Here is a 17,525-nt window from a genome sequence, read left to right on the forward strand (position 1 = left end):
GCTTGCACAAAATCTTCTCAACAGGAGATGTAGGTGGGGCTGACGCCCCGCAGGGACTTCCTAGAACCAGTAGGAGTCATTAAAAATAGGAAGTTCAGAACTATGCTCCTTGAGCATGTATTTCAATGTTAGGACCTGTGGTTTCCTCTTCAAGATAAGGAAATCCTCTAATCTGGTCTCCACTGTCATATTCTATTAAACCTCTCTGTTCACACAGTAGGAAAAATAGTTTTCCTGAAACCCTCTAATCTATACAATTACTTCATGTTACCAGACAAAGGGAATATATTTTTTGCTGTATATATGAATATATATATATATATAATTTATGTATATTTGTATATTGATAAAGATGTGATATATTGATAGATAGGTACATACATACATATGTACATACATACATACATACATACATACATACTCAGATAGATAGATAGATAGATTGATTGATTGATTGATCTACAGATATATTACTTGAATATACTTATTTTACAAAAGAAGTCTGAAAATATGGCATTTGTTGATTGTAATTTTGGTTAGAAATGTTGGGAAATAATGAGTAAATGGTTATTTATCCTCTTTGTTTTTAATCTTGTGGTAGAAACACCACAGATTCCTTAAAATATTGTACCATTCCAAGGTAACTCAGAACCTGAAATATCGATTGTTTCCTTATTCTAAAAGAAGGGGATCTGAAACAATGAGTTCAATTGGTTATCATATTTGACAGGCTGCATTTTATACATTTCCATCTTGGTAAAAATTACTTTATATATCAAAGCCCATACGTTTCAAAGTTTTGAATCTTCTGCAGTTGTATTGTGCATCATCAGACCATGAAATTCTCACCAACTACTATGTACATCATGTCTGATGTAGCCACCTGACCTGGTTTCATTTCTCATCAGCTCTTCCTATATACAGCTGAGTTCTATTATTTTCATATCTTGTGCTTTTCTTGCTGCTTTTGTTGCCTACAAATGCTCCCAAAATTACTCCTCTCATACTCTCCATTGTTGCTGTCTGGAAGAGACTGGTATGTAAACTATGCGCTAGAGAAGTGTCATTCAGTGAAGCCGGATTGGCTGTAGGATCCATGCTAAAGGAACCTGGATTGAGGGAACTTAAAAAAGGAAAAGAGAATCTGCTCACCTGATGCTGAGTCTTCCCTGGAAACTCTTGCAGTGACAGCAGCAGTGTGTGATGAAGCTTCAAACACCATATTGACTAAATTCTTAGAATTCTGAAATGAAGAGAAATAACACTGGATTGAAAGACTGCACACAATACTGAAGGAGTCTGCTTTTGCATTCCCATGATGGTGAATTGGGGATGTAGGACAGCCTAAATAGCTCTCACTAAAAGTGGGTAAGCAGCATAAATACTTTAATCAAGGTTGTTGGAAGAAATAATACCAATATGAAGAGGTTTTAATTCCCAAGGATGTCAATTTTGAGAGAGAACATGCCCAACTTGCTATTGAGATGCTATCACCATGTACAACAGGAACAATCATAGTCTATATTGACAGAAGAAAATGGTTGGCCAAATAAGTAAAGACATGAATCTACATCTAAAGCACAACAGAAGTAATAATAAATCAGTAGAACAGATTTGAGAAACAAACATAAAATAAAATAGGAAATAAAAAGAGAGGTCTTAAAGTTTTCTCCTGTAGACATGTCCTGGTGTTATTTCTAGAGTTACTCATGGGCGACTCCTGCCATTTCCCACCGGCAAGATATTATCTTGCACATCTCCTTTAGATTAACAATTCCTAGACCAATGTTTTCCTTTCTCACATCAGCTACAGTACCCTGGAAGTCTGAGAACCTCCTAACCATCATGGCCAGATGCTCCTTGTTCTGCCCTACAAGTACCATTTACGCCAAATTGAGTGCACCTGTTATTTTAAGGTCTGGCTCTTTTAACCTTACAGATTCTTTGAACATGACCAAGTGGGCCACAATTAAAATACCAGGTGTTATGATATCTGGGGCCTCTAGCTACAGCTTGTCCTACAATGTTGTTTTGACGTTCCGGAAGGCTAATATTAACTGTTTCTCTTACCCATTCTTCTAACGGAGCTTCTCTTTCCTTTAAGGGTCTCATTGCCCATCTTACATTCTGTGTTAGCACTTTCATATGTCATAATGAGTTTCAATGCCTGTTTGGTGTCAGAATCTGTTATTGCTCTATCTAGCACTGATCCAAATCTCTGCAAAAATTCTGTGAATGCTTACCCAGGCCCTTGAAATATCTTAGTAATGGGAATGGTTATCTTACCAGGTTCCTCTACCTTGTCCCAAGCTCTTAAGGCTGTAACATGACATTATTCAATCACTGTATCATCATGTTAGACATGGTCTCTTAATTCAGCATATTGCCCTTCACCAAGCAATGGCTCTTTACCAACATTTATCTCCCTTCTACTATTTTCTTGTTCTATTTTCTCTGCCTCCCTTCACCATTCTGATAACCATAACAGTTGTTGTGCCACTTCTAATACCAATGAAACCAAAGTTTTCCATTTTGGGGGAACATGTCTATTCCGCATAGTCCAGTCATTCAACATTTCTTTAACAAAAGCCAAATGTATTCCATACCTGATGACAGATTGCTTAAAATGTTTTAAACCCAACATATCTATTGGACTCCATGCCATTTCATCATGACCCTCAGCACCATTTTGAGCAGGCACATGCCTTACAGTAACTGAAAAAGCTGATCGTGACTGTATGACACTGGAAGGTTCTTCTATGGGAACATTTTTCTCCAAAGACCCTTTTGTTTGTCTGCTGTCCTGTTCCTCTAGTTACTTTACAGCCTCTCTGGCTTCCCATTTCTCTTCATCCCCTTCCACATGCTGTTGTTCTGACCATCTGGCACATGGAGCAGGGAAGGGTGGCAATTGTGGAAGCACTCACTCTAAGTTACCATGTTTTTCTCCTTTATCAACAGCACTTTTTGTTTTCCAATTGCTTCAACCTCTACCTTCAAATTTTCTAGTTGTACTGCTAACTTTGCAATACTTTCCAGAATGATAGAACGCACTGACCCTTTCAGTTTTCACATCTTATTGGTCCTTCTTACAATTTTTTTTAAATGTTATACAATAAAAAGACCAAGAAACAACAAAATATTCCGTCTGAGTATAAAGCAGGAAAGGAATTTATAATAGCAGTGATTTTGCCTGAAAGAACATGACTATATTTTGAAAACCATTATCTTCCTCCACAACATTAGAAGTTAAGTTACCCATGATGCCCAAAGCAAGTTGGGCACCAGTTGTAGGCTCAATTTCCTTAATAATTATATTTTATTATGAAATTATTAACCAAGCATACCTCACTAATAACCCGACTAACCTAAACAAGGGAAAATGGACATTAAAGTACACAGACATGAAACCTTCTGGGTATCAGTTCTGAGGAAAGACTCTCTTGGCATATTCAGCAGGATTTCTTCTGCTGGAACCTGGAGCATCCAGAACCCGGAGCAGCAGCTGAGGCCTGAAGCAGCAGCCAAACCCTGGAGCAGGAGCTGAAACCTGGATCCTCAAAGCCTTCACTGGAGCGGTTCTCTTGAGGAGCATTGCAAAGTGGTGCAACAAACAGCCACACAATCCCAAGTCTAAAAACATGGCCCACCTATTGTTTTTGGCTCACATTTATATCTCCCACCAGAATTAGCTCAAGGATGTTTTTCATCTGTTAACAACAAAGCTCACCCACAACGTGGTTCAACTTCTAAGGAGATAAACATCACCTGCTCTCTCACAAGTCTGTTCCTCATACCACGCCTGAGATCTAAACAACAAAAAATATGTTTACCTTTCCTTCAATCTCTCTTTAGAATACAAGAAAAAGTCAGATTGACATCCTGACTATGAATCAATTGTAGATGTATTAACATGTTAATTTTAACATTTTCTAAACTTTACAAAATGAAGCACATGGGCTATTGTATGTATGACATTGCTCTAAGATGACATCATCAAGTGTAATGTGTACTCTTAATTCAGAATATGAAACGTCACCTAGTAACTGATCCTTGGCAATATCAAAGCTCCTAGTCCTATTTTCTTGTTCCATATCTTAAGCCTCATCTTTCCAAGATGTTTGCCATTGTAGTTGAGGACCAGGATCTAAGATGACTGTCATCAAATCTGACTAATCTTTAGTATTATGAATTCTGCATGCCCCGGTAATTCACTATTTGTGTTACATAAAATAAATGTAAGCCATGGGTTATTACTACCTTTTTAAATCTCTTTAAGTCCTCTGGCTATATGGATAAACATGTGGACACTGATCATCTGGTTTTAATCCCCATATCACAGCTGGAAAAATCTGTTAGAATACCCTGCTATTAAGATCTCATTCCATCATGTCTGGGTAGCACTAAGAGCTTGGCCAAAAACAAGAAAGACTCCTTTCTTAGTTGGCCTTCCTCTTTTCTCCATAACCTTATGTGTAGAGTGTCTCTACTCACAAATTCCTGACCTTTCTTAGAGGATGACCATGCACAGATCCTTCTGCAATCACTACATGACTTAGCTCAAGACTACGGGTCCTTCCCCCAGCCCATATGACAATTAGGTACTGTGTTATGATCAATCAATTCTTTCTGCCTCACTACCAAGAAGAAACTTGATACCCTAGCTTCATATTCAAGAGGAGGAGATCCCCATCAGTCACAGTCATAGGGAAGGGGAATGGGGTGAAAGTGGGAGGGAGGGAAGAAGGGGAGGATGCACGGGATGGGATAACAATTGAAATATAATATGAATGATTTTATTTTTCAATAAAAAATTTAAAAAAGAAATAAATAAATAATAAATAAAATAAATACTTCCTGCCTATAATGCTAAGAACCATAATATGCCTTACCCCTAAATCAGTAAAATGAGCTTCCTCTCTGAGCTGACTCCCAGAAGCATTTTCCATCATACTCAAAGTTGTACAAATGCCATCCATTGCTTCTGCTCCCTTTATCACCATGGCCCAGTGGCCAACAACCCCTGGGGGAAGGAAGGACAATAAAATCATTATAGAGCTTTCTTTTAATGGGTTTGGACTTTGATTTTTCAGTCTTGTCATGAGGTGGTGGTTTGCACTTTAGATTCACCCAAAAATTCTTTGTTATACAAACGATTATCTAATGTGTCTGGCTTTAGGTTGAGATATTGAATACACTTGGACTTTAGTTTTATGAAGAGTGATAAATAAGGATCTACAAGTATTTTTCTACAAGTGAACATCCAATTAGACCAGCACTGGTTGTTGTTGTTGTTGTTGTTGTTGTTGTTGTTGTTGTTGTTTTGAAGATGCTGTCTTATTACCATTGTAAGGTTTTGGCTTCTTTGTCAAAAATAAATTGTACCAATGTGTGGGTTTATTTCAGAGTCTTCAGCACAATTCCATTGATCCACCTGTCTGTTTCTATGCCAGTACCATGACAGTTTTGTTCTTGTTGCTCTATAGTACAGCTTGAGATCTGGGATGGAGATGCCTCCAGAAGATATTTTATTGTACAGGTTTGCCTTAGCAATTTGGATTTTTTTGTTTTGTTTTTCCAGATGAAGTTGAGAATTGCTCTTTCAAGATCTGTGTTGAAATTTTAAAGGGAATTTCATAGAATCTGTAGAGTACTTTGGGTAGGATGGCCATCTGTTAGAAAAAATGGGGAGCCAGGTGATGGTGGCACATGTCTTTAATCCCAGCACTTGGGGAGGCAGAGGCAGGTGGATCACTGGGAGTTCAAGGCCAGCCTGGCCTACAAAGTGAGTCCAGGACAGCTAAGGCTACACAGAGATACCATATCTTGAAAAACCAAAAAAATGGGGGGAAAGAGTCTTGAGCTCATTGGCACAGGAGACAACTTCTTGAACAGAACACCAATAGATCAGGCCCTTAGATCAATTATTAATAAATGGGACCTCATGAAACTGAAAAGCTTCTGTAAAGCAAAGGACACTGTCAACAGAACAAGCAGACAATGTACAGACTGGGAAAAGTTCTTCCCAAACCCTACATCTGACCAAGGGCTAATATCCAAAATATAGAAAGAACTCAAAACACAAAACACCAGGATTATTAGATACTAGGATGGCTATTCCAGCTTGTTTCTTAGGGTCCCTATGCTTAAAATACCTTTTTTCAACCCTTTCATCTAAGGTAAAATTTATCTTTAATGCTGAGGTATATTTCTTATATGAAACAGAATGATGAGTCCTTTTTCACACATCCATTCTGTGAGCCTCTGTCTCTTCATTGGGGAGCTGAGGCCATTGATGTTGAGAAATATTAATGAACCATGGTTATTGGTTCCTATTATTATGATGTTGATATTCGTTGACTGTGTGTCTGTGAGTGTGAGCGTCCCTTCTTTTGTTTTTGTGGATGCGGGGTTATGGGGTTATTTATTTCCTTTGTTTCCCTGGGAAATGTTACGTTATTTGGGTTGGACTTTTCCTGCTAGTATTTTCTGTAGAGCTGGATTTGTAGTTAGGTACTGTTTAATCTTGGATTAGTCATGGAATATCTTCTTTTATCTATTTATGGCGATTGACAGTTTTGCTGGGTATAGTAGTCTGGGTTGGCATCTATGGTCTCTTAGAGCCCGCATAACATCTGTGCAGGCCCTTCTGGTTTTCATTGTCTCCATTGAGAAGTCAGGTGTAATTCTGATCAGTTTGCCTTTATCTGTGACTTGGCCTTTTTCTTTTGCAGCTTTCAATATTATTTCTTTTTTTCTGTGTGTTTCCTGCTTTCGTTATTATGTGGTGGGAGGATTTTCTTTTCTGGTCCAATCTATTTGGAGTTCTGAAGGCCTCTTGTTTATTTATCTGCATTTCCCTCTTATATTGGGGAAATTTTCTTCTATGATTTTGGTAAACATATTTTCTTGGCCTTGCAATTGGAAGTCTTCTTCTTCTATTCTTTTTTTTTTTTATTAATTTATTCTTGTTACATCTCAATGGCTATCCCATCCCTTGTGTCCTCCCATTCTTCCCTCCCTCTCCTTTTCCCCTTATTCCTCTCCCCTATGACTGTTCCTGAAGGGGATTATCTTTCCCTGTATATGCTCAGAGGGTATCAAGTCTCTTCTCAGTAACGTGCTGTCTTTCCTTTGAGTGCCACCAGGTCTCCCCCTCCAGGGGACATGGTCAAATGTGAAGCACCAGAGTACGTGAGAAAGTTATATCCCACTCTCCACTCAAGTGTGGAGACTGTTCTGACCATTGGCTAGATCTGGGTAGGGGTTTAAAGTTTACCGTCTGTATTGTCCTTGGCTGGTGCCTTAGTTTGAGCGGGACCCCTGGGCCCAAATCTACCTATCATAATGTTCTACTTGTAGGTTTCTAGGATCCTCTGGATCCTTCTACTTTGCCATTCTCCCATGCTTCTCTAGAGGGAATGGATAAAGAAACTGTGGTACATATACACTATGGAATACTACTCAGCTATGAAAAACAAGGAATTCCCGAAATTTGTGGATAAATGGATTGAGCTAGAAATTATCATAATGAGTGAGATAACCCAGAAGCAGAAAGACTTAAATGGTATATACTCACTTATATCTGCATACTAGCCCAAGGGGCATGTCCCACAAATGCCTTCACTTACCAGGAAACTGGGACAGATGGGAGGACATTTTGGTCTTTTCATAGTTTCCCAGATTCTTTGGATATTCTGTGTCAGGAGCTTTTTAGATGTAACATTTTCTTCGACTGCATCTATCCCTGATATTCTTTCTTCAATTTCTTGAATTCTGCTCTTAATGCTTGTATCTGTAGATCCTGTCCTTTTCCCTGGGTTTTCCATATTTAGTATTATCTCTGATTGTGTTTTCCTTACAGATTCTTTCTCCATTTTTAGAGTTTGAAACTCTTATTTCTTTCCTTCTCCAGTTTGATTGTAGTTACTTGTCATCCATTAAATTCTTTAAGGGCTTTCTTCAATTCTTTCGCCTCTTTCTTTCTGTATTCCTCTTCTAGTTTAAGGGATTTTTCCTCCTTTAAGGCCTCTATCATTTTTATAATCTCAGATTTGAAATCCTTCTCTTGTGCATTGGTTGTGATAGTATCTCCAGGGCTTGTTGTCATGGTGGCACTACTGATTTCTGGTAGTATCAAATTGACCTGATGATTATTGCTTGTGTTCTTATGCTGGCCTCTTCCCATTTTAATGTCTCTGGTTGGAGCCTATGTTCAGTGGCTACTTGGACACCTGGAGCTTTCTGTGGGTTTTCTGGGTGACATGAAGTCAGATCTACTTGTGTTCTAGATTATGGTGTTTGTGTGGTGCTTGGACCCAGTGACACTGGTGTTTTGGTGAGCCAAGGCTCTTTCTGTGCCAAGGGATTTCAGATGCTGTTCTTCAGTCAGGAAAACCCAGGAGCCTGGTGGCTGTTCGTCAAACTGGAGCTTTCTGTGGGTTTTCTGAGAGACTTGAGGTTAGATCTATGTGTGTTACCAACTGTGGTGTCTGCTCAGGGCTTGGACCTCCAGATATTGGTGTTTTTGTGAGCAGAGGCTTTCAGTCCCCTGGAATTTCAAACTCTGCACACCTGCCAGGATCCTCGGTGTTTGTTTGGCAAGGCAGATCCTTTTGTTGGGTTTTTAGGTGACCTATGGTAGGATCTACTCATGTTCCAGACTTTGGTATCTGCTCAGAAGTAGGAGCCAGAGACACTAATGTTTTTGTGAGCCAATACTCTTTCTGTGCCCTGGGGATTTCAGAAGCTTCCCAGCAGTCAGGCAAGTGCACATGATCCCAGAAGCCAGTGGCTGCCCTCCAGATAGATGTGTGCTGCTAGCCTTATGACCATGAGGACCTGAGACTTTTCTGTGCTTTTTCTGGGTGGCTGGAGACAAGACTCAACTGTGCTCTGCACAATTTGGAGACCTCTCACCTGTGGGTTACAGGTGCTGGTATTTTCTGGGCCTCAGCTAAGTCTTTAGGTGAATGAATGGTCATTGCTGTCATGCTACTTAAACAAGGTGTGTCTTCAGTGCCAGCATCTTGGATCCCTCCCACATTTTACTTCTTTTTATGAGGTTTTGTGGACAGCTGACATTTACATTCCTCGGGAATGCAATAATCTTATTTAGGAACCTGGATTTGTAATGCATTTCAAACTGTAGAGACAAGGAGAAACAAAAAAGTACACACAGACAAACAGGAAGACAGATGGAGACATACACAAATAAATGTGAATCAAGACCTCATCTCCAAGAATTGTGTCCCCAGGTGCTCACATGAATACTTACATGGCAGGAAACTCAGTCCTTTGGGTCTCCTCTCAGACAAACATTCATAATCACTCATACTAAATGTTTGTGAATTGCTTCCTCACAAGTGGGCTTTCCTAGGTGAGTGAAAAGAGGAATATTTACACCACTGACACTAAGAGAAAATTTTAAGTAGTTCCTTACTCTGGCTTTCACATGACTAAGAGCCAATGTGCATCATCTGACTAAATTTTATCCTCAGCTTCTGCTAGAATTGACAGGAACATACACATGCACTGAGGATGTGCTACTCTCTTCTGCCTGCACAGCCGAAATATGGACCCAGTTAAGGTTCTGCACAGTGTCAATCATACAATATCTGTTTATATGGAAGTTGAAATATTGACAGAAGCATAAGTATTCCTGATTTTTTGTTACCAGTTGCTCTAGAAAACACAGGGCAAATCTCAGACACTTGGAACTATAGAGGAATTTTCATTCAGAACATGGCTATTCTGAAAAGAGATCACATCGAAAGACCTTATTGGTCTGTGTGATCCATCTGGAATAGAAACATCCATTTAATCCAGGAGACAGAGGCAAACAGATCAGAGATCGAGGCCAGGCTGGTATAGAGCAAGTATCGGGTGAAGAGAAGCTTAGGTACAGGCATGGTGGTGGTACATGTCTTTAATACCAAACAAAGATAAAGTTAGTTTGTAGAAGAAAGCACCCATGTTTAAGAGTGATGAATAATTGAGTGGCAGAGAAGCTGATGAATCAGATAAGATTTGACAGAAAAAAATACTCCTAACCCTAAGTAGAAGAGAGTGGAAAGGGGAGCTACTTAAGAGGCAGTTTTTCAGAGTAGTAGGCAGTTTTGCCAGGACAGTATTATAGAGGTGCATTGCAGAGAGAGAACTCAGGTGAAGACTGAATGAGCCAGAAAATGAGAATAAGCCAGAGATTAGAGCAGATTGCTGACTTATTTTGAGGCCAGTCAGAGCAATTCCAGGCCAAGATATTAAGTACATCAGCTGGGAGAAGAGTTTGAGCCAGAACAAGTGAGTTGAACCAGCAGCCCAGTACTCAGAAAGAACAGGTGAGAGTGAGTTTCTAAGAAGCTAGTCTCAAATGATGAAAACATTCTAGGCCTGTGTTAGATTTTATGGATGCTAGAAGCTTCTAGGTCTAGCCTTAGGTTAGCAGAAGGAAGCAGTAAGACTCTGAGACAACAATGGAAACAGGAGAACTGCATTACATTTTCATGGAGGTGAAACTAGTGTACTTGCTGTGTTCTTCCTTTTATCCTCTCAGGAACCTCCCCCAATGCAAAGCAGCCCTCAGCCTCAGCCTGAAAGCCCAGGCCTAGCTGAGAAGCCCCATGTCCTTCTCACTGGAGCCTCCATCAGAGCATGGCTGTCCTGCTGCTGCTCCTCTGCCTGGTGACCTTTCCAAGCTGTAAGTGTTTCAGGGCTTCAGGAGAGGGACCTGGGCATGTAATCTATGGGATGTGTGACTGATGGTGATGTTCTTGTCCCCAGGTGCCCTGTCCCAGGTGCAGCTGAAGGAGTCAGGCCCTGACCTGGTGCAGCCCTCACAGACCCTGTCTCTCACCTGCACTGTCTCTGGCTTCTCATTAACCAGCTATGGTGTACACTGGGTCCGCCAGCCTCCAGGAAAGGGTCTGGAGTGGATGGGAGTAATATGGAGTGGTGGGAGCACAGAGTATGATTCAGCTCTCAAATCCCGGCTCAGCATCAGCAGAGACACCTCCAAGAGTCAGGTCTTCTTAAAACTGAACAGTCTGAAGACTGAGGACACAGCCACTTACTACTGTGCTAGAAACACAGTGAGTGAACTCCACAGTGAGCTAACACAAAAAACGTACTACACTGATGCTCTAACCAGCAGGGGGCGCTGAAGCCAAGCCAGGACTTTCTAGGTCACTCCATTTAGGAAATTCAAGGCTATGTTGCAGGAACATATATTTCAATACTAGGAACAATAGTTTCTTCTCCCAGCCAATGCAATCCTCTAGAGACCCTCTCCACTGTCATATTCTACCAAACTTAAGTTTTGTTGACACACTAGAAGAATTTATTTACCCACAAATGATCTAAGCTATTCATTTACTTCTTGTTATCAGACTAAAGGTTATATAATCTACTATGTTCCATATAAATACATATATATGTAACCTTTTATATGCATATGTATGGAACATATAAATCATATATGACTATATATCGTGCATGTGTAGAATTATATAATTATATATTAGGCATAATTATCTACCCATATTTGTGAAACATAAAAATTACATATATGGCTAAAATTATAACATATTGATATATATAAAATCCTATATTTCCATATATGATGTGATATATATGAATATACATGTGTGTATGTAAATAACTGAATATGCTTATATTTTTAAAAGAGACTGAAATTGTAGCACTTGTTGACTGGAATTTTTGTAAGAACGTTTGACAGTTTTGAGTTTTCTGTAATCCAGCCCCTGTATTTTAGCACTTGTGATAGAAAGACTTAAGCTTCCTTGTGATACTGTGGTTTTCAAAGCTAGTTTGGAAACAGAAACCTCCATTGTTTCTTTCTTCTTAAACCAGAGGACCCCATAAACGATCCAGAGCCAAGGACAAACATTTCTAAATCTCAAACATTTCCATTTGACCAAGAAATTATAGGACATACTCTTGACATTCTTACACTGTGCCCCACCATAGCATCTAAATATCCATAGAGTTGTAAGTTTTTAAACAAGTAAGCACTTTTTCCCTCTGGAGTAGAGCAGAAGTAGCAATGGTGTGTGACTAGCCCTTGAAATCCTCCTCTTGATTATGTCTTCTGATTAGTCCTAGACAGTAATAAAGAAAACATAGACAGGTGATGAGACACAGAATCCTGGCACACTCCACCTCAATGCAAAGCACCAGCGTGAGTGTCCTTATAGTGTGTCCCCTGATGGCAAATGATAAGCAGGCATGACTTCTGTGATGCTCTTTCCCTAATTCCGTTTTACCATGAAGAATTATCACCTTGGTGTCACTGTCAACTAAACAAAGGTAAATAACTAGTTTATAAATTATGTGTGATGTTTCAGTAAATAGATTGTATAGAAATAACTGAAGGTCCTAACAGTTCTGTTGGTCAGGGAGAGATGGTCACAGTTAAGTTGAGTGACCTTTTTCAGTCTGAGCAGATATGAAAATAAAATTCAGCAGTGCCTGGTAGCCTGAAATTTGTCGTGTTCTGAGACCATATTAAATAACAATATTACTATTCCTACTAGTTAGTTCTTTGAGTTAATTACAGACTTTTCAAATTGTTTAGCTATCAGGTAAAAGCTAAAAAATATTGATACCTCTAAAGTATTCTAAGTGATGCAAAATATGCAGGAATTTAAAAAATCATAGACTACATTATAATTATTAATCTACCAGTGGAATAAGTAGTAATGAAATAAACCACTTTTAATATTTTAGAAAATATGGAGATAATTAAATGTTGGTATAATTTAATAATGTAAAATACGTTATTTGGTTAACATTTATCAAGAAATTTCACTACCGTTCAATGTATCTGACAACCACAAGGGAGATGTTATTAATTGGTTTATTTTTCTTCTATTTGTATTGTTAGAAACATTTCTACACTATTATAGGCAAGTGATGCTTGAACTTAGTTGTATACAGCATATCATGATGTTTTCACATGCATGTCCACAGTTAAGGGAAAACACAGATATTGTCTGGGGATACCTCATAAAATCTACCCTCTCCATCTGTGATGAACACAATATGATACTAATTGTGGTCAATATTCATACAGTTCATTTTAAAATATTCTGTCCCATATAACTTTTTAGTCTACTCATCCTGCAATTTTCAAACCATAGTAACTTTTCCCTCAATGTCAGTTTGCCTGAGATCAATTTCTTAGGTTCTGTTTGATTAAATGTTGCTTTTTCATGTTCATGTGTGGTTGTCACTGATAAAATGTGTTCTAAGCTCACCCACATCATTGTGATATTTAGGCCGTTGAAAACAGACCTGTATCAAACACAAGGGGAAATATCATATAGGTGCTGGAGAAGCTGTTCATAAGTTGAAGTGTTCTTGATAAGATTACATGCGGGCTTATCTCAAATGCTAACATTTGAAAGAAGGGAGGAAAGAGAGAGAGAGAGAGAGAGAGAGAGAGAGAGAGAGAGAGAGAGAGAGAGAGAGAGAGAGAGAGAGAGAATCAGAGAGGGGATCCAAGATGGATTTTCTGATGAATCATGGTATAAAACCAGCAGAAGAGCAGTGATTATAGAATGACTGACAGGCCTTGGCCATGGAGTGCAAAACTACAATGTCTGTGTTTCCCAGATAAGAGGAAAGGCCATGGTGAGGGGAAAAGCATGTCCAACCTCAAGTCACTCTGATGATGCTGAGGAAAGTCCCAGGGTTCCATAGGAGTGTCTTCTCAGCCTTTGGCCACAGGCTTACCCCAACTGTTCTGTGGGTGGATACCCTATGGCAACCAATGTGCACAGCTCCAACCTCAGGCCTGCTGACGTCTAAGATCCACAGAGACAGCCCCAGCTGCTGTTCCAAAGAGCAACCCATCTGAGGCTCCAGCACTGAGCAGTGAGGTCAGTGTAGGTAGTGATAACCACTGAGCTTGGGTTAGCTGCTTCCAGCTCCTGACCACTCCATGGGTAGCATTTCTTTTCTTCACCTTTAATTATCTGTTATGGTTTAGTTTGCATAGTTCCCAAAGAATTTAAAGAGCAAAATGAGTTTCCTTTTAATATGTTAATCCCATTTCTTTCCTCCAGGCATCTAAGGGTCTTAACTAGCAAAGATGCTCAAAAACATGATGTGAAAGACCTGTGGCTCATTTGGAGTTGGGTGCTTTATCTAAGGCTCAGAAGTAGTCAGGTGTGGCACCTAGAACCAGAATAGAGCATTATTCTTTATGGCATTCTGGGATCACATGGATTATGTCTCTATATTCATAGGCAGCAGTGGAAGCCAAGGAACGATGATTGTTCAATCGAAGCATGATGCACCTAGGACATTGTTTATGTGTGTCAGTTTGTCATGGAGCTGTGTGCTCTTTGTAGATGGCACAGCTGTAGCTGCAATACATTGTTGTCCTGTGAGTTGTGGAGAAATGGAAAAAGTGGGCTCTGTATTTACAGGGTCACCATTTAGGCAGAGATCTGAAAGATGCAGGCAGAAACCATGGCTCCTTCTACAAAGTGATGCAATCTTCTCTGCCCTACTCAGCCTGTCAGGTCAAGCCACCTGTGTGATGACAATGTTCCTGAGAAGGTTCTTTCCAGCCACAGCTGCACTGGTGAATTCTGGGTAACTGGAAACTGGTCCAGACAGGCTGATACCTTAGACAGAAGGGTTCTGTGATTTCTTCCCATAGACCTTACCCAACAGGTTCTATAATATTTGGTAATGGATGTCTTCTGACAGAAAAACATCAAAGTTCTTGTAATTTCTGTACCTTTGTAAAGTACATGTGCATCCTTGGAATGCAATGCAGAGAGTATGTGAGAGCACATGATGAAATATTGATTGACAAAAACAAAGGAGGAGAGAGGTGGAACATGACTAAATCCCTGTGTTTCCAAAGAGGAGTTAGTAAAGTTACTGAGTTGTCTACAAGTTGCAGGCCCTTATCAGAGGCCCATATGTCTGCCTCATCTTTGCCCTTCCTAAGTTCAGACTCTGGTCAAAAGAATCCCAGAACATGAAGTCATCACAAGTCCTTACTTCACTGCTAAGATATTGCCCAGTGCTTGTCTCATGCCCCTTCAGGTCAATTTTTACAGTATCTTATTTGCAGACAGAGGAACCATTAGTGTGGTGTCATGTCACATAATGAGAGAAGCATGGGAGAATAGCAAACTAGAAGGATCCTGAGGGTCCTAGAAACCTACAAGAAAAACATTATGATAGACAAATTTGGGCCCTGGGGTCCCGTTCACACTATGGCTCCAGCCAAGGACAATACACGCTGGAAACTTCAAACCCCTACCCAGATCTAGCCAATGGAAAGGACATTCTGCACAGTTGAGTGGAGATGGGGGTATGACTTTCACATGTACTCTGTTGCCTCATATCTGACACATCCCCTGGATGGGGAGACGTGGTGGCACTCAGAGAAAGGACTTGATACTCTATGAGCATAGTAAAGGGGGAGGAAGTCCCCCTCAGTCACAGTCATAGGGGATGGGAGTAAGGGGAGAATGGGAGGGAAAGATGAATGGGAGGATACAAGAGATGGGATAACCATTGAGGATGTAATAAGAATAAATTAATATAATAAAATTTAAAAATTAAAAAAGAAAATATTACATACTTGAAAATGAAATATTTCCATAAAACTTGTTTGTCTAGTGCTGGTAAATAACATAACTGAAGAGTTCTTGTGTGCAATATATGAGGCCTTAATTCAAATGGTAATATTTCAAAAACACATTCCTTATGTTGGTTAATAAATGTTGTGTTTGAAACTTCATTACTCCCTGTCAAAAGTTAGGATACTCTCTGTCACATCCAGGAGAGGAATATTACTTATCTTCTCAAAGAACAATTCACTTTTATCACATATAAGTGGATGTAAGTCCCACATTGATGTCCTCTGAGAGATTCAACTCAGCTGCAGATCAGGACAAGTATTGGGACTTGCTCCTGGACTCTGGGTGGAGTATTGAAAGTGGTATGGAAGAACGGGGTGGTGGAAGGACCCAGAAGGTTCAGGAGACCATCAAAGCAGGCAGATCTGGAACCAGGGGCCTGCACAAACTTGTGTGCCAATCAAGGCCAATGCATTCAGTACATCTAGACCCCTGTTCAGATAGAGCCAATGGACACCTCATTCTAGAGAACTTTCATCAGAGGAACATTGAATAGGTGAGAAACATCAGGCATCAGGGAAATGCAAATCAAAATGACTCTGATATCCCATCTGTCAGAATGTCTAAGATTAAAAACTCAAGTGACAGCACATGTTGGTGAGGATATGGGGAAAGCAGAACACTCCTCCATTGCTGGTGGGAGTGCAAAGGTGTACAACCACTTTGGAAATCATTCTGGTACTTTCACAGGAAATTGGGACTAATTCTACCTGAAGACCCAGCCATACCACTCCAGGGCATATACCCAAAAGATTCCCTACCACACAACAAGATATTTGCTCATCTATGTGCATAGCAGCTTTATTTTTAATAGCCAGAATCTGGAGACACGCTGGATGTACCTCAACAGAAGAGTAGATAAAGAAAAGTATGGTGCATTTACACATGCAATACTACTCAGATATTAAAAACAAGAAGATGCTGAAATTTGCAGGCAAATGGATGGAACTACGAATTATTGTCCCGAGTGACATGACTCAGACCCAGACAGGCATGCATAATATTTTCTCACTCATAAGCAGATATTAGCCACATAATACAGGATAGCCACACTACAATACTGAGACTGATGCACAATCAAGGACCATATATGATGTGGACCTAGACCTTCTGCTCAGATACAGTGCACAGACAGCATAGTCTCCTTAGGATTTCCATAATATCTGGAGTAGAGTCTGTTTCTGACATAGACTCTGGACCCTCATGTTGATAATGTCCCCCTGGCAGGGTCCCCTTGTACACCATAGCAGAAGAGGATACAGGTGGTACAGATGAGACTTGATAGGCTGAAGTCAGATGTTGGAAGAGGAGGGCTTCCCATTCTGAGTACTAGGGTATGGAATGAGAGGTTATTAGGGTTGGAGGATAAGATCGGGAGATGATGATGGAGGGGATAGAGTTGGGATGTAAAGTGAACAAAGTAAAAATATGTAAAAGAAAGAGTGTCTATTTTTTGTTCTGTTGTTTGTAACTTATCATGGATTTTTCACTCATTTTCTTATCTAAGTCAAGCTCTGTTCTGATCTCACTTATAAAGGATGTATAAAATTGCAATCATTTCCAAAAATATAGCTATTTCTATGCTGATGCAGCAGCATCTTTACATAGGATGGTGCACATTCTCTTGTACCCTGTCCCTTATAAGCACCAGCCAGAAGCCACACACCTACCTGCCCCAGCTCTGGATTGCACTTTGTATGCTGTCTTTCTCCTGAGCACAAGGCTGGTGCCAGGGGCTCCAACATAGCTCTGTGAAGTTGCACATTTGGGGTGACAATGCTCTGAGGCTTTGGTTGACCATGTTTCCTGCCCAGAAACACAGGCTAACCTCAACTGATC

The 17,525-nt window shown here is 40.0% G+C and overlaps 1 gene segment (V, D, J or C); it reads left to right on the forward strand.

Moving 5' to 3' along the window:
* Positions 1 to 10,619: 10,619 nt before the first annotated feature.
* LOC127186532 (Ig heavy chain V region PJ14-like) lies at positions 10,620 to 11,162 on the forward strand. The segment is given in 2 exon segments: positions 10,620 to 10,699; positions 10,783 to 11,162. Coding segments are annotated over 2 exon segments (426 nt in total).
* Positions 11,163 to 17,525: the final 6,363 nt, after the last annotated feature.

The sequence above is a fragment of the Acomys russatus genome, unplaced genomic scaffold (genome assembly GCF_903995435.1).
Source record: "Acomys russatus unplaced genomic scaffold, mAcoRus1.1, whole genome shotgun sequence".
Taxonomy (NCBI): domain Eukaryota; kingdom Metazoa; phylum Chordata; class Mammalia; order Rodentia; family Muridae; genus Acomys; species Acomys russatus.